Consider the following 22,717-nt stretch of genomic DNA (forward strand, 5'->3'; position numbering starts at 1 on the left):
TTTTTTTACAAATGATTCTTCGTTGCAAATATTTTATATTAAAAAGAAAAATATTCTTTCGTATTTGCATTGAATATCTCACTCATATACAAAGTATAAGGTACATTTCCAATATGTCATTCGTCCGCGGTGGAACCTGATATGTATTTACTCGTATATCTAAAAAATCTATTAAATGACGCGATATTATTACTTCTTCTTACAAAAACGTTACGTCAGAAAGCGTAAAGGATATTTCTAAATTAATGAGAGGCATAATGTAGAAACAATTCTTACACAACGTAGACTAGAAAAATACACGTAAACATATGTGTTACGTACCTGCTTGTCATACGCTGTTGTAAATCATTTAGAATGAAACACGTATGAGTTATATGGTTGAAATTAAGACAAAAACAGAAATGGAAGGACACGAGGAAGATGATTTGGAGGATCTAAATTCAACTGTTTACGCATTTCCACCAAGTGTACAAAATGTGATCGAACAGGTTAGATTCACAACGAAACTGTCAAAGCATATGCAGCTGTCATTTACCCTTGGCAAATAGTACTTAAATATTTACTTATATATTATTTTTATCTTAAATCTGGTTTCGTTAGATAAGAATTTTCGACGGTGTAGAATTAAATAGTAATTATTATATCATAATTCATTCAATTCTACTTAATTCTTAAAACTTAATTCTACATATGATTATTGATCGATTATTCTTAAATTTTTGTACAGGTTTTACCTAGTACAGATCCATTGGATCAACTGAACTTTAATGTAGTGGATTATATAAATTCATTGTTTCCAACGGAGCAATCCCTGTCTAACATAGATGACGTAGTAAATAACATGGAATTACAAATACGTACTATAGACAAGGAAATTCGTTCTGTGGTACGTGGACAGACGAATGTGGGTCAAGATGGTAGAGCAGCATTAGAAGATGCACAGAAAGTAATAAAGCAATTGTTTGTGCATATTAAAGATATTAAAGACAAGGCAGAACAATCTGAGGAAGTAGTTAAAGAAATAACAAGAGATATTAAACAATTGGATTTTGCGAAAAGAAATCTCACTGCCTCGATAACAGCTTTAAATCACTTGTATATGCTTGTGGAAGGTGTAGATTACTTAAAGTAATGTGTTATCATCTTTATTATCAAAAATACATTTAAAATAATTTAAAATTTCTATTATTTATTATCAATATCTTAATTTGATTTTAGAGTGTTAACACAGAAAAAACAATATGGTAAAATTATTTTGCCTTTACAAGCAGTGATGGAAGTGATGCAACATTTCAATAACTACATGGATATACCTCAAGTGAAACAATTGTCTGATGAAGTATGATGTATTATAAGTAATATTTTAATTGAATAGTAGAAATATATATTGATTAATATTTTGGCTTAAAGGTACGCCAGATACATATTGAATTGGCTCAACAAATTACAGCAGACTTTAAACAAGCATTTTCTGGTCAAAATCCAAAATATTTCAGTCAACTTACACAGGGATGTTTAGTCCTATCCGTGTTGGATCCAAAAGTTAAGTATGTATATTGACTGGAAATATTCAACAGATATTGACATAAATGTAACAATTTGCCTCTCTTTTACAAGGAGAGATCTACTCACGTGGTTTGTAGGTATTCAATTACAAGAGTATGCGCATCTATTTGATGAAAATCAAGACTTCGCATGGTTGGATAAAATTGACCGACGCTATGCATGGATAAAGAAACACCTACTTGATTTTGAATCAAAATTTAGCACAATCTTTCCACAAGATTGGGAGATCTCAGAGCGAATTGCTGTGCAATTTTGCAATGTTACAAGAGAAGATCTTACGAAATTAATGCATAAAAGACGTTCCGAAATAGATGTAAAATTATTGCTTTATGCAATTCAAAGAACTAGCAATTTTGAATCTTTATTGGCAAAAAGATTTAGTGGTATTACTTTGGAAAATGCAGATACAGCTAATAAAAAGAATACTACTAATTCAGATGCAACTGATAACAAAGTTTCAAAAAATCCGTTTGAAGAAAATGAACAGGTATCATGTTTTCCAAGATTTTTTTAGGAATATAATGAACTTTGTACTATGATACTTTATTATGTAGCAGGTACAAAATGATGAACCAAAACCATCACCATTTTCAAATCTCATAGGAAGATGTTTTGAACCATACTTGAATATTTACATAGAAAGTTTGGATCGTAATTTAGCCGACTTAATGGATAAATTTATATCAGATTCCAAAACGCAACCTCCTGGTGCTAAAGATTTTGATGGTATCGAAGGTCCAAGCAGTGTATTATCATCTTGCGCAGATCTATTTGTGTTTTATAAGAAATGTATGTTACAATGTACACAGCTTAGTACAGGTTTAATTATGGTGAGCTTGGCTGAAACTTTTCAGAAGTATCTGCGAGAATACGCTCTTAAAATATTACAAAATAATTTACCTAAGTACGTAAAGTACATACTTTTTTTAATGAGTCGATTAAAGTTATGATTCCTATACATAAAATAAGAATTTATTACAGAATTGGAGGTAGTGCAGGAATTGCTACAAGTATGAGCAGTATAACGCGTGATTTTCGAGATCTTTCGACGTCAGGTTTCATACAAAATTTTCAAAGCTTTCTTAAAGAAGGCGAAAGTACTAGATTTAGCAAAGAAGAACAATCACGAATATGCTGGTAAAGGTTAACTAACTATTTATGTTATAACATAATGTTTGAAAGAAAATATAACGGAATTTTATTTTAGCATACTAACAACTGCTGAATATTGCTTAGAAACAACACAACAATTGGAGGAAAAGCTTCGTGAAAAAGCTGATAAATGTTATGCTGAAAAAATTAATTTATCGCAAGAACAAGACATTTTTCATAAGTATATATTCCACATTTTTTCCTAAACATTCACAAATTTATTATTTCTAATAATGTCATAATTTTTATAGCGTTATATCGAATTGTATACAGCTACTTGTTCAAGATTTAGAATCTGCGTGTGAATCTGCATTAACAGCCATGACAAAGGTATTCATCTAGCTTTTTGACTATTATAATTAGAATTTCTAATATTTAAAATGATCTTTCTTAATTATTGAGGTTCAATGGAGTGCTATAGAAGTTGTTGGTGATCAAAGTAATTATGTTAATACTATTGTGGCACATCTTCGTCAAACAATACCTACCATCAGAGATAGATTATCCTCATGCAGGAAATATTTTACACAGCTTTGTGTAAAATTTGCAAGGTAATAAATAAAGTAAACATATGAATTTATTTTATTAAACGATATTAAGAGAGCTAATGAAGAACTTATTGGTTTACAGTTCTTTTATAGTAAAATTAGTACAGCAATTGTACAAATGCAAACCTTTAAATACTGTAGGTGCTGAACAATTACTGTTAGATGTACACATGCTGAAAACTGCTCTCTTAGATCTTCCCTCAACAGGATATCAAGTGCAAAGAAAAGCACCAGCAACATATACTAAAGTACTTCACTTTTTACTACGTATATTTGTACTTCAGTTCACATTTGTAGGTTAGGTTCGTAATCTGTGTTTCAAATTGTAAATAGGTAGTAGTAAAAGGTATGGCAAGTGCTGAAATGATTCTCAAGATTGTGATGTCTCCGATAGAATCTCCAAAAGATTTCGTGAAGCAATGTAGAATACGCTTACCGGATTTACAAACGCTAGAATTTCAAAAAATTTTGGATATGAAGGTAATTTGATTTTATACAAACGTTTAACACGTTAAACGTCCAGCTTGTCTTGTTTACACCATATTCGGCTGTCACGTGGGTAATGCACGACAATGAACTACGAACAGAAGATAAGAAACGAAACATGAGACTGAACAATACGTAAAGACTGACGCGCACGGCGATGTAGCACGAGCCGGTGCCTAGGAATCAGCGTTGCGTTTAACCTGTTAAATTAACTAAGATATTTTATAAGTTAAATTAAGTGTTTCATAATTTTCCAGGGCTTAAAGAAAACAGAACAGGTTTTATTATTAGAACAATTTAAACAACCTGAACATGTCGATGTTTCACACGACAATAGAAGTCATGCTATTCAAGACAGCCCAGAACATGAAGCTGGACGAATAAAACGATTGGAAAAGTTAATTAAAAAAAGGATATAAGTCAATAAATTTCATATGGAAAAGTTTAAACTGTAATGTACATAGTGAAATTAAATTTGAATGTAATTGTACAAAAATTAAATATTAAAATTAAACTCCCACGTTATTACAATATATAGTAAAACTTCTTTTTATATAACAGAAAACTATTATAAATTAAAATAATTTTCATTTTAAATTGTTTAAATTAATTAAAGGATATATGTGAGTTGGAACACGGAAATTTCAGTTTTATGTTTTATTATTGTATATAGTAAACAATGTTCAGTAAACAGGAAGATGTTAACCCTGTTTCTGTGCAAGTTCCTTCGCCTTAGCTTTCTCTAACTTAGCTATTCTGGCAGCAGATTTACTGCCCAAAAGACCACCTCCCCAATGACGTCGGATTTCGTCGTATCTGTCGTTGAAATTCGTCTTAATAGCTTCGACAAGTTTGGAGAAGTTGGCTCTGTCACCAGAATCCACCTGATATAAAAACAATGTGTTAGCGAAAGTAAACGAAATCTAAGACAAGTAATATTGATAAAATTGCATCAGTGTTAGGTTTTTTTGTTTTATCACTAATATTATCATTGGATTGGCTCCTTTGAAAATCATCACGCTATAAAATATTGCTCATATCTTGTGTAGAAGTAGTTATTTTAATGAAAAAATTTACCTGAGTCAAAGCAACTGCAGTGCATGTTTTACGCCTGACGAGACGTCCCAACCGTGATTTACCTTTTATAATACAATAAGGTACACCCATTTTACGACAGAGTGCTGGTAGAAACAGAACAATCTGTAATTAAAAAGTAATGCATCAATAAAATAGAACAATACCATACTCAATTGTATGATTAAAATCCCCACTCAGGGTCATGTTTCATCTTTCAAATGAAATTGATTATACCAATTTTATTGTCAGGTGAAGAAATTCAAGCATCATCGTGACAGAACAATTATATATTATACTTTAGTATTATGAAAGAAGGAAATAATATATACCTCAATTGGATCAACATCATGTGCAATCACAACAAGCTGAGCTTTTTTCTGCTCAACAAGAGTAGTTACTGTATTTGTACCACTGCGCAATACATTTGGCTTCTTTGTTGGCGCATCCTCTTTCTTTGCAACTTTTTGTTCAGCTCTAGCTTTTAGCCTCATTTTTTTCATAGCAGCTGATTCAGGCCTGTATTTTTCCAACATTTTAAATAGTTGCGTTGCTGTAATAAAAAAAATTAGTGAACTTTTATGAATTAAATACTGTGCAATTTTTTAAATTTCTTTCAAATGAATGTACCCGTTTGTTTATCCAATGTTTGTGTGAATTGATTTATTGGTGGTGGTACTTTCAATCTCTTCTGTAATACAGCCCTTTGACGTTGTATACGGATGTACTTTGGCCATTTCACAAATCGACTAAGATCTCGGGCAGGTTGAATATCCTGTCCTGAATATTATATCCTTCTTAGTATAAACAAAATAGATGCTACATGATAATTATATTTACATATTTAAAATATTTCTTATACTTACCAATACCAAAGTTACGAGTACGTTTCTCAAATAAGGGGTTGGTTTGCTTTTTGGGTTCAACCTTTTTAACTGCCAGTGGCGCAGCTGCCACCTTCTTCCCTACTTTCTTCTTCGGCTAAATTTAAAATATAAAGTTTAACATGGTATACCCGGAAGATGCTATTATTTGTTATCCGAATACAAAAACAATACGGAACCTTAAAATGTTCTGGTTAACCATAGCAAAGAAAAGCATTATATCTTTAACAAACGTTAAAGACTTATATATATATTTCTTTAAATCAGTAAATAATATAGTCTGCATAAATTTAAGCAATTAAAAGCACGGCAATTAGGTACATACAAGAAGAACATATTTACAACATCGTGTGGCCAAAACATGCCGATTTGTAATCACCATAATTCCACATATTAAAACACCAATAATGAAAATATTACTTTTATTCGGTTATTTAGTAAGTTTACCTTTTTTTGAACCATTGTTTTAACAGAAAATCTAATAGATTCTTTATATTTTTAAAGATATAAAATTTACTTCGTCGCCTAACACGACGCGATGTATGGCCATCGAGATTATAAAGAAAGGTTCATGCAACAACGCCACCATCAACGATAGCAGCGCCACTTAACAAACATGTCGACGTAATTACGTGTACAGGAGAAAGAATGATCTTTCCTATTACTTATTGTTTGTAATAATCTTAAGTGGACACTAAAAATTAAAAGGTAAATAAAAACCATTTATAATTCCACAGTTCATATCACTACTTTATCTCTAAATAAATACGAAATTTTCTAACTATATTAAATTGTTACAGCTTTCTCACTATATAGTACAATTGTATTATAACTAAATAAGAATGGAGAATTAAACGTAAATAATTATAAAGTTTACTGTAACAGTAAGGTTATACATGGATGTACATGACTGTTTATTCTCTTGCGTTACAAATGTAATTTGCACAAGGGATATAAAAAGTAATGTAAAGTATGAGAAAATTGTAGTCAACAGTAAAAGTATATTACTTGTTTATTGTCACAGATAATTGTGCTTTTCTTATCGAGATTATTTAATTAATTTGAAAGGGCAGCAGCAAATTGAAAATCTCGGAGAACGCATGCGCGGATCTTTGTAGCGATGAGAATGTGGCGATGGCAGGGATCGCGCGTGCGACTTACACGCCTTCAGTTTAGACTATTTTCTGATGAGGGACGCGTAACATGTGAGTTGTGCCAGTGTCCGTAACGTGCCGACGATCCGTCTACGATACGTTCCTGTTATGCACGCTGATGTTTGGTATTCGAAAAACTTTCATTTATTATTGTACTCGTGACAGTACGTGACCTGGGTGGTTAGTGATCCCCGACTTATCGTGACATTTCCTTCCGTCCTATCGTCGATTCCGAGAAGCATCACATTTTCTATTAGGGCGTACTTTTAGAACCATTAGCTACAGGTAACTACAGCTGATCAAACATGATCTTTTTATTATTTTATACACTGTGATTAAATGGAGTTTGTTTACCTTCCCTTTTTGTGGCTAAATAGTAATGAACGGCAGAGTAATTGTTACTTGCATTGCATGTTCAAGCCGTCATACATTAATTCGTTAACGGTTATTGATGAAGACTTGATAACTAATTCTACCCTTAATGTGCGATCGATTAAATTTACATTAAATCATATTGGTATAGAATATTTTTCATTGAAAAGTATGTCTTAATTCAGCCGGTGCAAATATGAATTTGTATTAACAGTTGGGATATATATATACATACATATTGTAAAAAACTGAACATTTAAAAAAAGTAAAGTAATTATATTTTGTACATAAATTATATCGTTTGCTATGATAGCACATAGTTGGTAACATATCTTTCAGTATTTCAATAACAATTACATTTACATTTCAATGAAATATCAATGGAACACGGCGAATTAATCGTTTCTTTAATCGATCCCAACAAATTTTCTATAAAATTGCACCGATACTTGATTTTAATCTGTACCAGATAAGAATAAGTTTTCTGAGAATGAAACATCCATGTATCACAGAAACCTTATAAGTTTATCAAGTTATTTCCGTTAATGTTGGAGCAATTATAAACTATAATAATTTTTTTTTTTCGAACGCGATGATATCAGTAATAATTACGTGATCGATAGGTACAATATCGGCCTGTCGTTATGACTATAAAAAAGATTTGTGGCATCGGGGCTGGATACGTCGGCGGTCCAACGTGTAGCGTGATCGCTTTGAAGTGCCCTGAAATTCAGGTGACCGTGGTGGATAAGAGCAAAGAGAAGATAGCCCAATGGAACTCGGAGAAACTACCGATCTACGAGCCGGGTCTCGACGAGGTGGTGCGCAAATGTCGCGGCAAGAACTTATTCTTTTCGACGGATGTAGAGACCGCGATCCAGGAGGCGGATCTGATTTTTATCTCCGTGAACACGCCAACGAAAATGTTTGGAAACGGGAAGGGCAGGGCGGCAGATTTGAAGTACGTTGAGAGCGCTGCCAGGATGATCGCGGAAATTGCTACCGGGGACAAGATCGTTGTGGAGAAGAGCACGGTGCCGGTCAGAGCGGCGGAGAGTATCATGAACATTTTGCGCGCTAATCACAAGCCGGGAGTTTCATATCAGGTAACAGGATTCCCTGATGGAAATAGTACGTATAAGCATTTTAATCGTATCGATGAAATCGGGATTGATTGCTTCGATTGCATACTGTTCTAGTTACAATTTCCGTTTCGTAAAAGCAGGACTGGCGTAGCGAATTTTAAGGTCTCTGTGAAGTTTGATTTTGGTGGGTTCCTATGTCTATCTCGGGGGATAACTTGTACAATGTACGCTATCTAATCTAGTTCGTACTATAATTGTTACACATGTGTGATTTAATATACTAGTAACATATTTAAAATGAGCGGAAATAGCTATGTTAATAAAAAATTTTTTCGTTATTATATTATATTACTTAATTAGTATGAAAAATGTTGTTGTGATACAGTATACGTTGTACGTAATTTTTCTGAGGTGTATATATAGGTATATATAGGTGTATATATAGTGGTTATATTTACGATTTTAAAAAAGAATTCCTGTAAACTTAACTTTTTTTTAACTCTCATGGTCCTTCTCAATCGTTGTTATTGCGAGCAATCTCAAATCTTGGCGGGAGTACCAAAGTTTTGTTTGACTCGCGCTTTGAAATGTTGACTGTTTTGATTGAAGTATAAATCCATTTCTTGGAACGTTTTATTATTACTTTTTCGTCGTTCTCGTTATCAAAGGTTTAATGGCTTAGGAAAAATGGTGAATGTCATGTAACTGATTTCCGATGCATCGTTATAGGTTGGAAATAAAGATTGAATAGATAGATTTCATTTATTGCAGACCATGTATTTTACTAAAATGAAAGCAAAGGCAATTTAGTACGGGCGCTTCTTGTTCATAATGGAGTATTATACTGTACACGTTGGAGCTATTTTTAGGTGTACCGGATGCATCTTATGCTTGCACGTTGATTAGCATTTTTTTTTCTTTATTTTGTAATTTGATAACGCAATTTAAGTCAATATTCCAGTGACGCATTAAGCATTTCAAGGAAGCAGTCAAAAATTAAAAGTATTCACTTAACATTTTTCCGAATACAAAATCTCAATATGAATTCGTTAAATTTTAGTCAGAACCAGATGTTTAATTATTTGAAACAACCCACAGTCTTGAAATACAGAGAATTTTTATACTTGTGTAACGTTAATTTCCATAATACATACAATCTTATCGTCGGTTTATTAGTCAAACATACGGCTAATTGTAAATCAATATGTATGGTTTTTCAGAAACTAAATTAAAGGTTTTTACTAGGTATATTTTACATAACACATCTATTGAGAACCAGTGATTTGATTTAATTATTTATTTCATATGATTTTATGACTTGATGTATTATACAAATTCGCATTTTTATAAACATAACTAAGTAAAAATATGGTACCTAGGTAGAAATTCGTTTTATCCCCGTCATTTTGGATATTTCGTACATTTTTAAACGATCGCTCGACATTACGTTGTAAGCGATGTTATAATATATTTATACCCGTTTGTGTACATCCACTCCCCGGTAACGCATGACCATAGTTCTAAAGCTACCTGATTTAACACTTGTTGAATTTATATGTGCTGCCTGAGAGATTCTGCTCGGTCGTCACCATTGCGTCCATTCGCTACGAATCGTTCATGACCTTCTTTTCTTTCACTACTAACCAGTCGTTTTATTATTTGTTGCGCATCCTTTGATATCATCGACGCGATTGTGCAAGGCGACATTAACAGGAAAGGCGTTATCTTTTGTAGATCTTATCGAATCCAGAATTCCTGGCGGAGGGAACTGCTATCGAGGATCTGGTGAACGCAGATCGCGTTTTAATCGGTGGCGAGAGCTCGCCGGAAGGGCAGGCGGCCATCGAGAAATTATGCAAGGTTTACGAGCACTGGATTCCACGAAAGAATATTTTGACTACGAACACGTGGAGCTCAGAGTTATCCAAACTGGTAAGAGAAAGTTGAAGAGTGTATATTTATTCGTTCGGTGGACGAGCAGTATCACTGGTTGGTTTATAAAACGTTAACAATCGTAACTAATTAGTCCCATACGAGGTACAGTTTCTTTTTATATTAAAGCGAGAGAACATATATTTAAATATGGTATACGTAATGACGTTCACATTGCGTTTCGAATTTTAAGTAATCCTTCGCAACGATAAGTAACCAAGCTTACAAGTTTATCTTCGAATCAATATTTGCTGATCGTTAATGAACCATACTCAAAGAATTTTTGCGTAACTATTCGAATTAATTGTCCTTTTAGGCCGCTAATGCCTTTTTGGCACAACGCATATCGAGCATAAATTCCCTGTCGGCGGTATGTGAAGCGACTGGTGCGGATGTGTCCGAGGTAGCGCGAGCGGTTGGCCTTGATTCTCGAATAGGATCGAAGTTCCTTCACGCATCGGTCGGTTTCGGTGGTTCTTGCTTTCAAAAGGACATTCTTAATTTGGTGTATATTTGCGAATGCCTGAATTTACCTGAGGTTGCGACCTATTGGCAACAGGTCATAGACATGAACGAATACCAGAAATCCAGGTTCTCAGCGAAAGTAATCGAGTCCTTGTTCAATACTGTCACGGATAAAAGGATTTCTATGCTGGGCTTTGCCTTCAAGAAAAATACCGGCGACACGCGTGAGTCACCGGCCATTCATGTTGCCAAGACCTTACTCGACGAGGGTGCCATGCTTCATATATACGATCCCAAGGTGAATTTTCTCAATGGAGATGTAATTGTACACGCTTCACTTGTTATGGCTATTTTATATCTTTCGTCTCTTTCGTGCAAAAGGTTGAGGAAAGTCAAATCATCGAAGATTTGACGCATCCGAGCGTAACAAATGATCCTGATTATGTGAAGAGCAGAGTCAGTATTTACAAAGACGCTTACAGTGCCACGAAAGGTACACACGCAATTGTCTTGTGTACTGAGTGGGATGAGTTCGTAGTGAGTAAAAATCGCATTTATGTAATTGTTCGAAAAGTAATTTTATGATTAATTATCTTGTTTGTGCTTTTTAGGAATTAGATTACAAACGTATCTATCTTAACATGATGAAACCGGCATATATTTTTGATGGACGAAAAATTTTAGACCACGATAGGTTGCAAAAGATTGGTTTTATCGTTCAGACTATTGGCAAAAAAATAACGAGGACCATACTTTCAAGAGCATGGGGGAGCCAAACTCATATATGATTGAACTTTCACAGATTACTATTAGAACTTGAAATCATATAATTCCATGAACGTTTTAATGATCACACGAATGCTTTTAAAATCTTGAAAATGAAGAATATTGAAATTCGAAAATTCATTGACGTGATGTGATCTTGATATAAGGAGCTTTTGCTTAAAAAAAAAAGATTTTTCTTCTTTTAAAAATGTGTGTAAAACAAGAGATTAAAACTTTTAATTTTTTCAAATTTATAAAAATGTAAATTTTGAAGATTTTAGAAGATCAATAGTCTTTTAATGCGAAGGCAAAACCTGTTGACGTTATGTGTTCATCCGATATACGCTATTTATCGTAAATTCTTTCAACGAACAAAATTAGTTAGATTAATATTTATATAAATTTTTTTACTTCATTTGATATACGTTCACAATTACTGTAATTATAACGAAGATACTGTAGTATTGCTGCTACGGCATTTCGTTGATATTGTTACTTATCAATTATGGGCATTTATGCGAACGGATGAGAGATTTTTAAACAAACCAATATTTCAAGTATTATTTGCTCTTTGTGCAATATTATTACGTACGTAAAACAAATATTGCGGTTATGGAGTCCTTGATAATAGTACATTCCTAAAAATGTACTTGCATACGTATATTTGCATTTGTTTAAAAAGTTGTATTAAGAAGTATTTTCATTTACGAAACATTACTACATAGCTTTACTCTTTTATATTCCTACATTTTTTTTCTTTCATTTTAGAAAAATCGTGTCTTACTGTTTTTAGCTCAATTATAAACGTCAAACCACCTTTAAGTAGTATTTTATACATGTAAATAATTTGTTCCTAATGGTCTTGCTACCGCTAAAAATATAATTATAAATGAACGGAAAACAATAAGCAATAACATCAATGTTATATTTGGTATATTACATTAAACTGTTCTGTACAATATACCATTTATACACATGAAACAATATTATATAGCGAATTATGGTAATGTTCACGATAACTTTACAAAAACTATTTTCATTGTATGCAATTATATGGAAAATTGGTACGAACAAATAACAGTATTCATTTATTCCACAAAATATATCTTTACTTTTATGGTTACATACCCGAAATTTATAAATAAATATTAATAGGACATTTTCCAATTCAATCTTCTGTTTACTGTTTGTATTAGCATATGTATGTATGTATGTATGTGCGTATGTATGCGTGAGTGTACGTGTGTACGTATGTATGATATTCCTTTGACATTTTGTAACCGAAATGCTTTATTATTTTTAGCCAAATGTTTCGGTGCTCTGTACTAAAAATGAACGGAAATTGAGAGAAAATTACTGCACACCTTACAACAATGTAAAAGTGATTATAAGAAATTTCGGTACCCGCCAGGGTATCGGTGTCGCTAGTGACGGCCCTGCCGAAAGAACGATGGCGCCGCTGAACGAACTACTGACTGCACAAGCAGAGGCAGCAGCGGCGGCGGTGACGGCAGTAGCGACAGCAGTAGCAATAGCACGAGTTGCTCCGCGTTCGCCGTGAAAATTGGCGAGTGGCCCGCGTGACAGTACTCTGGTGGTTACGTTAACGAACCGGACGATGATGTCAAAGAGCTGGTGCCGCGTGATACGCGCCAGATCGAACCATTCATCGAAGTGTCAGTGAATCGTTTCGTTCGTTGTTGCTTTTTTTCCGTTGTCGCGCGAAACCTCTCTCCGTCTGTCGGCGAAGAGAGAGAGAGTGAGAGAGAGAGAGGTAGAGAGAGAAAGAGGGATAATAGGCCGGGCCTATCAGCACAGTAGGAAAATGGCGGCTCGCCTCGCGCGGCGTAGACGACGAGGGGCAACGAGGCTGTTCGTGTAACGCGGCCGAACGCGAAGGAAGAAAAAGAGTAACCATTCGTTTCCGTTGTTGGTTGTTCGGTGATTCGTTCGGTGCGAAAGTACGCGCAACGTGCGTTCGATCGTCGCCGTGGCGAAGAAGAGTGCGAGAGGAAAGTGGCAACGTGAGAGGGAGAAGGAGAGAAAGGAAGAGGGATAGAGAAGGGAAAAAGGAGGGACCTCGTTAGCGCGAATACCACGAGTTACGAGATGAGAGCGGGACGTGAGGAAGAGCGAAGGAAAAACAACACGAGAACCGAGTAACGAAGAACCACTGTGCGTTCCGTTTGTGCACGCGTGTGCGCTCGTATGAGAGCGAGCGGCGATCAACGGTGACAAGTGTTCCGTCGACGGGGAACTTCGCCTTAGCCCCGCGTCGACAAGAAGATGATATTCCGGGCATCGAGATACCGCCGTGGCTACGTCGATCGCGATCCTCGTGCCGCCGTTTGCTGTCGTCGCCATTGAGCTACGGCCGCTTTCGCGAAAATCATTTTTTTCGCGAGAGAACAGTGGAGGCCGTGGACGACGGGACGACGAGGACGTGGACGAGGGCAACGACGACGACGACCACGACGAAGACGACGACGAAAAGCCGAGAGGAAGATGAGAGGCGCGTGCGACGGCGGCATTGCGAGCTTTCTCGCTCTGACGCTCCTCTGTTTATTCCACACGTCATGCCTTGCGGACGGTATGTAATAATTCTATTGCTCATCAGATATTTTCTCTTTTTTATCAACCGTTTCTCTATGCTCGTTCATTTTCCTTTTCTTATTGCTTGCCCCTCGGTTACACTCTTCTTCCCTTTCTTTTCCTTTTTTCCCCGATCCCAGAGTCGATCTTTCTCTTTCCATCCGTCTGTCTACCTGTCTGTCATTCTTTCTGCCTTCTGTTCCGACCGTTGTTCCCGCTCTTTCCCTCTTTTTCTTTCACTTTCCGTAACGTGTAACGTTGCGTAAGCAACGTCGGCACCGTGCACTTACATACGCAGAAGGGCCGATTAATCTTGTTGTACGAGAGGTTCCTCGAGTATGCGGAAGGGTGTACGTTTAATCGGCGCAAACTGTATGGACTCTTCGTCTCGTGGACAATTGATACTACGACTCTTTTTCCCGTCGCTGCTGTGCGCGTGATACGCTTTGTCTTCCTGTCTTTCTCTCTCTTTCTCTCTCTCTCTCTTTACCTTCTATTTTCTTTCTCCGAAACACGTATACACAAACAAGGAGATTTGCCTCGATATCTTATTTAAAGTGATCGCAAAATTTTCGATCGGAGTTAGCGTGTTGTTGTCGACGTTGGTGCGTCATTGTTTGTTGTTAAACGAGCCCGCTGGTTTCTGTAGCGTCACTCGGTTGTTATAATTGCCCTATGCTGATTTTATCGGATAGTATACGCGACTATTTATCGAGTCGATAATAATTGTCATAGATGCGCCGTAAATGCATGCTCGAAATAATTGGAGGATCGTTCGCGCGTATTGCTTTATTGCAGGGATGAGGAACACATATATGTATATGTGTATGTATATATGTAGTTAATGCTACGAAATCTAAGTGCCCAATTGCACGTAGTGCACGTTGCGTGCATTATGTCGCGGGAATGTAACATGGATATTAAGTAATTTGCAAAGGGGAACGCGTTGTTAAAGTTCACATCGCCGTTGGTATTTGAGGATCGATTTAGCGATGTTAACTTTCCGCGAACGGTATAATATGTGCTCGTATAATTTGAGTAAATTGTACGCAACATGATATTTTAATGCTCACGATCGGTTTAAATGTTCATTTTCGAGCGTTCATTCCGGTGTATCTGATGTTTGCTTCATGTTTTAAATGCTTTCAGCGATACCATTATTATTTTAATACGCGTATACGCTTTCGTTTTACGTATAACCATTAAATTTAACCCTTTCACAGTGGAGTACGGGAGATCCGAACAGGCTGTTACGAATACGGTTATTTAATTTTTGTAGATATTCTAAATTGCATCACATACAGTTGATCAGATTTAATGTGTTCGAATAGTTAACGCAAAGCACTCTTATATTTGCAAAAGTTGTTAATAATGAACAAATACAAATATACTAATAGGTACTAAGGGTTACGGTGAAAGCTTGAACAAATTTCATATATTCTATTCATTCGAAAATGATTTCTTGATATTACAAATGAGTATTAAGCAAGAGATAACAAGATATATAATCCAATTTTTGTTGTGTTTATTCTTTTCTTTTTTTTATGTAATTATATACTACACCCTTATATCGAAAGTACTAATCATGCAATGAAAATAGTGTATTACTCTCTGTATAATTGCATGACAATGTTGTCAAACCATTGTTTTTAACGATATTTTTATTCCTATAATCAAATCTGGCAATTATTTTACGTGCGTTGCGAAGACTTCGAACTCATTCGACAATAGGGATTTACGTATTTAGCATTACAAATTCCTTTAACATGCAAATGAAGCTTCCAAATACTACCGTAGACAGTTCGAACGAGTATAATATCGTTTTTATCTAAATCAGGCAAGGAACAGTAATTTTTTTTAGTTGTTTCGAACATTTCACTTATTGGGAATTGTCTGATAATAATTTTATGTGCATTAACCTATGTTTCGACTATAAGTGTCTAATTAAGCCTGATAGCGATCTTTTGAATGATAAAAAACGAATTTCTTCCTTTCACTCATAGAAAATGTATATTTGCTCTAGATCTGAATTAATTTTCTGCCCATAATATTTACTAAAAAAGGATAAGAGAAGGAATATTACTTCATGTCATACTTGATATAATTTAAAAAAGTGTACGATGCTGATACAGTTCATAAAGATCACAGTTTCTGCATCGAATATATACACATAAGAGTTCCATTAGAAAAAATGATAAGTTACATCATTTAACTTCATTTTATCATGAGCATATATAGTATTATATATTACAGACTCGTGTTACATTAATATTTGGCAAACTTTTTGTCGAAGGGCTCAAGTATGCTAATCCTAACCCAATCTTAAGCTAACTTTGTTGCAAACCTTTTCGAGATGAACGATTCGTTTCCAAGTTACTTTTGCTGCATCGCGGTTATTTTCATAACGAAACCGCCGATAAGCGGTATCTCGTGATTTTGAAATCCAATCGTCTTCGTACGATATGTAATTATCCGCGTAAGTAGGTGTGCATGTGTATGCAAATGATTGATTTTCCGAGCCACCTTGAGTCCCGAGCTTGCTTCTACCGTCGATTTATTATAATATTATTATTAAATACGCATCAACTGCCTCTTATATCCATGCTACGCCGATAGCTAATTAAGATACTTCGCTACGATCAATCTCATTTCGTTTTTCCCTCTTTTAATGCCTTACTGCCTCCTTCGTTGATACAATTTCGCCTGTGGGAAATTGCTGCTTCGTATCATGCATCTTACGAGAACGTTTCAGCATCTTCTTTGTCGCGATACATAAACGAGCAATTGTAATCGTTTGAAATTCTTCGAAAGCTGTTTGCAATTTTTTTGAGAACACAGCTTATCGATATTAATGATATTGAGTAAATAAGAGTTTCACTACTTTAGCTGGTGTATTGTTGCGTTTTCTTCTATCATTAGAAAGCAGCACGAGCTGATATCAAGATTTATGACACTCCTTATCTTTATTATACAGTCTATCGAACATACTTTGATGCCATTTATCGCAGACAAACTTTAAACTATATCAATCCCTTTTTTTCGGTAAAAGAGAGAGAGAGAGAGAGAGAGAGAGAGAGAGAGAGAGAGAGAGAGAGAGAGAGAGAGAGAGAGTTAACGCTCGATTATCTCTCTTGATTAATTTCTTCGAATTCCAACGAGATCGGAATTCTCTACCCATTTGCTAATTTTCGAGAAACGAATCAGCCGCTCCGCGGTTGCCACTATCGATCATCTCTGCCGCGCGTAATTGCCTTCGAAAAACCGACACGAAGGAAGATTTAATCTGTTGCGAGAGAGGAGCGGAATTCTCGTATGAGGTAAATATCGCGCAGGGAAAAACGCTCAGATATTATTTACTCTCGGAGTGGATGCACCGGGAGTATAACAATAGTCGGTAGCATCGATTATGCTGTTATCTCGGAGCGTTTACCTCGACGCGAAACGATGACCTTCGCGGTGTTTGTGAAAAGAATAGAGTTTTCATCTAAATGACCTCATAGATTGTAGAATATATTAAACGCAGAAAAGAATTCTTCTGATGCGTACAGTAGCTTATAGTTTCGCATAAGGTGAAGGGTAGTTTGACTGAGAGCTAATCCTTATTTAATAGGGGTAGTTTCCTTAAAACAAAGGTTAACCCTTCAACCTTTTTACGCAATTGGATAAGTGACAGTCGGAGTGATAAAACAGTTCCTTATAAATTTTCTGTGGGAGGTCGTCTTCAGGGTTAAAAATGAAATCGAAGAATCAACCCCTTTCGCGCGAGGACAATACAATTATATATTTATGTACGTGTAAAGGCTGATGAGGTGTACTCTGTGTGCTCAAAAATCAGCACGGTAGAATACAACAGTTTCTCTTTAAATTAGAGTTTTTTAAATATACATAACATACTTGCTTGAAAAGCTTCCTCAAATCGTTTTCGAAATCGTGAAGTAATTGTCAATAACACGTATTTCAGCTGGTTCGAAACTATATCTCTAAAATTATAGCTTCACTTTGTAATTACAAACGAAATTACAGTGGATTGGAGGATGAATGATCCGCTGCCAGTAGTTTTGTAGCACAGCTGCATTTATGAGCTAGAAAACTAGACGCGTGTGTATATTTATTCGCCGAGTTCCACGTTTTAATTAATTCTCGCTTGTTCCTCGCCGCTCGAAATATATTCCCATTGTTCCAAATACCGTTCGTGCTTATTTAACCTCTTAAGTATGTAATTATTTTCGTCGGAACGACCGATACTCGGAATACTACACGTCTCGAATAATCAAATTTCGAGTTTGCAGCATTTTACACTCTCAGACGAGTTCCGGGAATTTAAATTATCTTAATGTGCCTGTCTCTACGTTTGTTTATTAGATAGAGATGGGCTAATTTGCTGGTTCGGCTGTGGATAATATCTGTAGTGGGGATGTCGTAATTAATGCTGATTTATTACGTAACCGTGGCGAGCAAGTTCGTCCGAAAGGAATATCGTGTGATATCGAAGACTATAACTGGCAATAGCAATGGTAGATTTTGTTAACGAGGTCAGTGCACATATATCGTGAGACATGAACGATTTCGATGCAACAGGAAGTTCTTTCCATGCGTATTTAATAGAGCAAATAATAAAAAGTATCACGCCTATTAAAGTTTCAAGATCTTTGAAATTCATATCCCTGGTATTTTTTATACGTAAATCTTAATCGTTCGTATCATCGAAGATGCCCATTTCGAAGAGTCGCACGATATTCGTACGGTACCAGCAATTTTTCAAATTTCATACGATAGAAACGAGATCACGCGTCTCTCTTCACCCCTGTCGTCAGTTTGTAACACGTCCGCTTACGATACGCGCGATGAATGAAGTAATTCGAGGAGGATCATCGCTTCAATAAAAATACAAACTTCATTGAAATTGTAAGCCCCTCGTGTCGAAAATTCGAATCGTTTTACACGATTCCCCGGTTTCAGGACATCGGCTGTCGGACGTCGCGTTTCGACGCGAAGAGTCGACGAAATGAGAGACGACGATCCTCCGTCGCGTTTTTTTATCGCGTCGCCGATTCGAATGCTCAATAAACAACGCGCGCTCCAGAGAGATATACCGTTTTATCGCTCGACTGTCCGGCATCGTTCGAACTTTCGCGCCATGTTTATTGCGCGATCGCGCTTCGGTATCGCGCGCGAAAGTTATCAGTTATATAGGAAAGTTATCGGCTAGGGAAAACGCGGCAGCGAAAACAATGACTTTCCTGTCTTCTTTTGCATCGTGATCGGCATTTTTTTCCCGGTCAATTTCTTTCTCGTTAATCTTTCTACGCATTAGCAATCGTATCTAACGCCAGGAGTATGCCAATTCTACGTAGCGATCGATCCAGCGTCGACTGCTTTGGTTCGTCCGATCGCCGATGTTGCCAGCCAAATTTAGTATGTTCAGAGCTGCAGAAAAGCTGGTAAAGAGAATGGAAATAGACGGAATGCTATCAGCAACGTTTCCACGGGTATTCATGGGACACCCCGTATTAAATCGTACGAGCGTTCAGTCCAGTCTGCAGAGAGGGAGATGGCCGGTAACGAGATCGAATCTGCGACGGTCGTTCAGACCGGGTACATTGTTATTCCGCGGATGCTTAAGACTATTAGCGTCCGCGGAGTGCAGATAAAACGGTCGTAGGTCGGGAAAAAGGCTGCTGGCATCGCGGCAACGACCTTAACGAGATTCCGAGCACCGGCAACCCGCCGTCTCCTTCGGGTTACTTCATCGCGAATTGAATAAAGTTGCATATTTCAATCGGCGATTTCGCGATAATTTTTAATACCAATCGATAGTCTCCAAGAGTCTTATTATCCGGCATTCGATAGCGTCGGATCTTTTCATTGCTATCTGGTCGTCTTTAAATTAGTCGATCGTTGGAATCGTTGGAAAGCTGCTGATTCAAATAACGAGCCAGTGAAACGGTTTAAGGGGACTTGTTCGGTTGGGTCTCTTGAATTTAGGAAATTTACTTCTTTTTTTTAGCGGATATATTCGTTGCGACGCTGGTCTGTCTATTCGTCGTTAAAAGTGGTGGAAGCTATGGTTGCTTCTTCGGTGTTTCACTCGCACGGAAGTTCCTTCCAAAGTAGTTGGCCACGATTAATCTAATAAATTCGGTTTCGAGGAAACAAGTATCACGAGTTGTCGTTTGCGCATGGAAGTTTGGTCCCCAGAGAAGAGTAGGTAACCAGTTTAAGTGATGGGAATGTAACCATTAGTGAAGTTCGGAATGAGAAGCCTCTGTCCTTTGATGTAAATAAAGGAACTCGGGATACTTTCGAACGAGTTTAATCTAATTCGTGGCGAGTCTGGTGGTGTGCTCGCAGCTCTGATTATGGTACTAGCTTCAAGGGGACGATATCGAGGGTTTATCTAATATCGAAATTGTTCTCGTTCGCGGAGATTCCGAAGAAAACTTCCAGTTACGATGAATCTAGGCAATCAGAAAGTGCGAGAAATTGAAAAATAAAACGAGCATGTCAGTTTTTCAAGAAAATCTAGTATTCCTGTTAAAAAGAAGGGCAAGACTAAGTCGATAAACTTCGAAAGACTGTAGCAAGAATAGAAGCAAGGGTCTCGCGAATACATTTATCTATTAAAATTCTTAAGATTAGCCAACGAGTCCGAGGGATTGAAATTTTCCCCTCACCGTCGCTAAAATGTGGGAGGCGTATCTTTTGACGGAGTTGAAAGAACATCCGAGCGGGGGGAACTTTCGGACATGCTTAATGCAATTTGTAAGCAGACCGGCGTAGCTAAAATCATGAATACGGGAGGCATTACGGTTAATGCAGTTTGCAAGGAGTCTGGTAACGTACTCGCGACTACGATTACGGAGCTGGTCTACTTAATTTTCAGAAAATAACGATCTTGGGAACTAGTCCCGTCTAAGCACAGATAGCTTAGCCGCGTTACTCCTCTCGAGTTCTGCAACGGATTCAACAGTTTCATGGGGATTAAGCTATACCCAACGGTTCGTTTCTTGATAACCATTTTAAGTTCAGCCGAGGAATTTAATCGACGACGAGGTTAATTTACAAATAGCATCGTTATTCAAATATTCGTTCGCGTCATATTTTTATACGTATCAAGTACCTTGACGCGAGTCAACAATGGTTCAGCGCCAGTTGTTGATTGCGGCGGAACGCTTAGATTTACATAAAACTAATCCGCATATTTAATCGTTTTATTCTCGGATTGGTTAAAATTGCAGCCGGGCAAGTTAAGCAGTGCAGTCACGATACGGTGATATTACGCGATGAATAGTCTTGTTAGATTCTTAGCGAGATCAAGCCAACTCGGATCATTTAAATGGATCACGCGGAGAGAAGACCTTACTCGTCACTGGTCCATGCAAATGCGCGTCTATGGCGCGTCCGGTAAGAACGACCGTCGATTAAGGGGATCCAAGAAAACCCGTAACCGCTTGTTGCGACATAATCGTTTTATTTATCGGTCTAAAAACCTGATGAATTCATAATTTTATGCTGTTTGCGCATTTGTTCAGCGATTTCCAGTTACTGACATAACACGCGCATAGATTGTCGGATGACTTTTCGCGTGCCATGTAACCACAGGAAACGAACACAGGTGTCTACGCTTTCTGTGGATTTAACTCGTTTCGGAGAAAGTTTGAAATTCGCGAAACCAGTGTCCATTTTAACAAATTACTTCCAATTTTCCTTGCAATCGATGCACCAAAGATCAAGACTACGAGCTACTTTAGATCGAAGTTAAAAATCGAAGTTTCTCGCCTGAGGATATATCCGAAACCGATACAATTGTAGAAATATAAATTTGTCAAAGTTTCGCCTACGAACAAGCAACGGCTACGCGGTTAGAAGTAACCGTCGTCATTGAAAAGTATCTTTCGTTTATCAATAATAATTACCGATAACGTTAAATACCGTTTAATCGTCGACCCATATATCGACAACGAAAATGCTTCCCGCGTACCATTAATTATTACTAAAGTGGAAAGCCATATTCCGCGCAAAACACTGCGATTTATTTCTGCCTCTCTATTATGAACGCAAACAATGACTCTCAACGTACGGTTTTAATTGCCCCGAACGATAACGTCGCAACTGCACGCCGAGGCGTCGTGCGAGCAGGAGAAAAAAAAGGGAATAAAAATGGGCAGAAGAAAAAAGGGGGACGGAAAAAAATTGCGATCAGAAGCGGGAGAAGTAGCATTGACCAGCCATTACGCGAACGTCACACGAACGGGAATAATCGCTCGGAGCATAGACATAGTTTACTCCATCGTCTTTGGCCACTTCTTTGCTTCCTCTATCCCTCTCATTTATTAATCTGCATGAAATGTACGCAATACTGGCCACGTCGGTACGCGCGTCTACTCGCGTGTCCTGCCTCATGAATACGGGATTCGAGATCGGTACTCCACGCGGCCCTACTGTTGAATCGTAAATTAGGTCTAAATACAAATCGCGCGATGGCTACGGGGCCAATCACGGATCACCGCTATCGAATAAATTACACGGCGAACGGGCTCGCGTTACGGCGTTATTGCTTGCCCGACAATTCCTCCGAAGATAATCTCCGGAAGGTAATTGATAGGGAAATACCGTCGAGGGATTGGCCAACCTCTGTCCTG

The 22,717-nt window shown here is 37.0% G+C and overlaps 4 protein-coding genes across 11 annotated transcripts in view; 3 read left to right on the top strand and 1 right to left on the bottom strand.

Moving 5' to 3' along the window:
* Positions 1-102: 102 nt before the first annotated feature.
* On the top strand, positions 103-5,607 carry Vps53 (vacuolar protein sorting 53). 3 transcript variants are annotated; one of them, XM_076893081.1, is made up of 14 exons: positions 103-488; positions 728-1,128; positions 1,219-1,339; positions 1,411-1,547; positions 1,618-2,053; positions 2,121-2,470; positions 2,548-2,703; positions 2,774-2,899; positions 2,970-3,048; positions 3,121-3,269; positions 3,349-3,514; positions 3,600-3,746; positions 4,010-4,171; positions 5,079-5,607. In XM_076893081.1, exons 1-13 carry the CDS (start codon positions 366-368, stop codon positions 4,169-4,171), a joined length of 2,553 nt encoding a protein of 850 aa, XP_076749196.1. In that variant the 5' UTR covers positions 103-365; the 3' UTR covers positions 5,079-5,607. The 3 variants fall into 3 exon arrangements, with proteins under 3 accessions (XP_076749196.1, XP_076749195.1, XP_076749198.1); XM_076893080.1 differs by lacking the exon at positions 5,079-5,607 and adding an exon at positions 4,802-4,936; XM_076893083.1 differs by lacking the exon at positions 5,079-5,607 and having other exon boundaries at positions 2,124-2,470; positions 4,010-4,264.
* Rpl7a (ribosomal protein L7A) lies at positions 4,395-6,310 on the bottom strand. The gene is made up of 6 exons (XM_076893086.1): positions 6,158-6,310; positions 5,693-5,807; positions 5,457-5,606; positions 5,159-5,379; positions 4,830-4,952; positions 4,395-4,636 (listed from the first exon to the last, which is right to left on the bottom strand). The coding sequence occupies exons 1-6, from the start codon at positions 6,170-6,172 to the stop codon at positions 4,454-4,456; spliced, it is 807 nt and encodes a 268-aa protein (XP_076749201.1). The 5' UTR covers positions 6,173-6,310; the 3' UTR covers positions 4,395-4,453.
* A 498-nt stretch (positions 6,311-6,808) lies between these two features.
* Positions 6,809-12,608, top strand: Sgl (UDP-glucose 6-dehydrogenase sgl). 2 transcript variants are annotated; one of them, XM_076893085.1, is made up of 6 exons: positions 6,809-7,149; positions 7,839-8,342; positions 10,056-10,253; positions 10,570-11,016; positions 11,100-11,255; positions 11,330-12,608. In XM_076893085.1, exons 2-6 carry the CDS (start codon positions 7,881-7,883, stop codon positions 11,504-11,506), a joined length of 1,440 nt encoding a protein of 479 aa, XP_076749200.1. In that variant the 5' UTR covers positions 6,809-7,149; positions 7,839-7,880; the 3' UTR covers positions 11,507-12,608. The 2 variants fall into 2 exon arrangements, with proteins under 2 accessions (XP_076749200.1, XP_076749199.1); XM_076893084.1 differs by having other exon boundaries at positions 6,810-7,149; positions 7,860-8,342; positions 11,330-12,607.
* Positions 12,609-12,965: 357 nt separating this feature from the next.
* The window catches only part of Babo (TGF-beta receptor type-1 babo), a 43,017-nt gene continuing 33,265 nt past the window's right edge, over positions 12,966-22,717 (top strand). For all 5 annotated transcript variants that reach the window (XM_076892469.1, XM_076892470.1, XM_076892465.1 and 2 more), the window contains exons 1-2: positions 12,966-13,223; positions 13,256-14,073. In XM_076892469.1, coding sequence (XP_076748584.1) covers positions 13,989-14,073 — 85 coding nt within the window. In that variant the 5' untranslated portion in view covers positions 12,966-13,223; positions 13,256-13,988. The remainder of the gene's footprint in view (positions 13,224-13,255; positions 14,074-22,717) is intronic.

The sequence above is a fragment of the Xylocopa sonorina genome, chromosome 3 (assembly GCF_050948175.1).
Source record: "Xylocopa sonorina isolate GNS202 chromosome 3, iyXylSono1_principal, whole genome shotgun sequence".
NCBI lineage: Eukaryota > Metazoa > Arthropoda > Insecta > Hymenoptera > Apidae > Xylocopa > Xylocopa sonorina.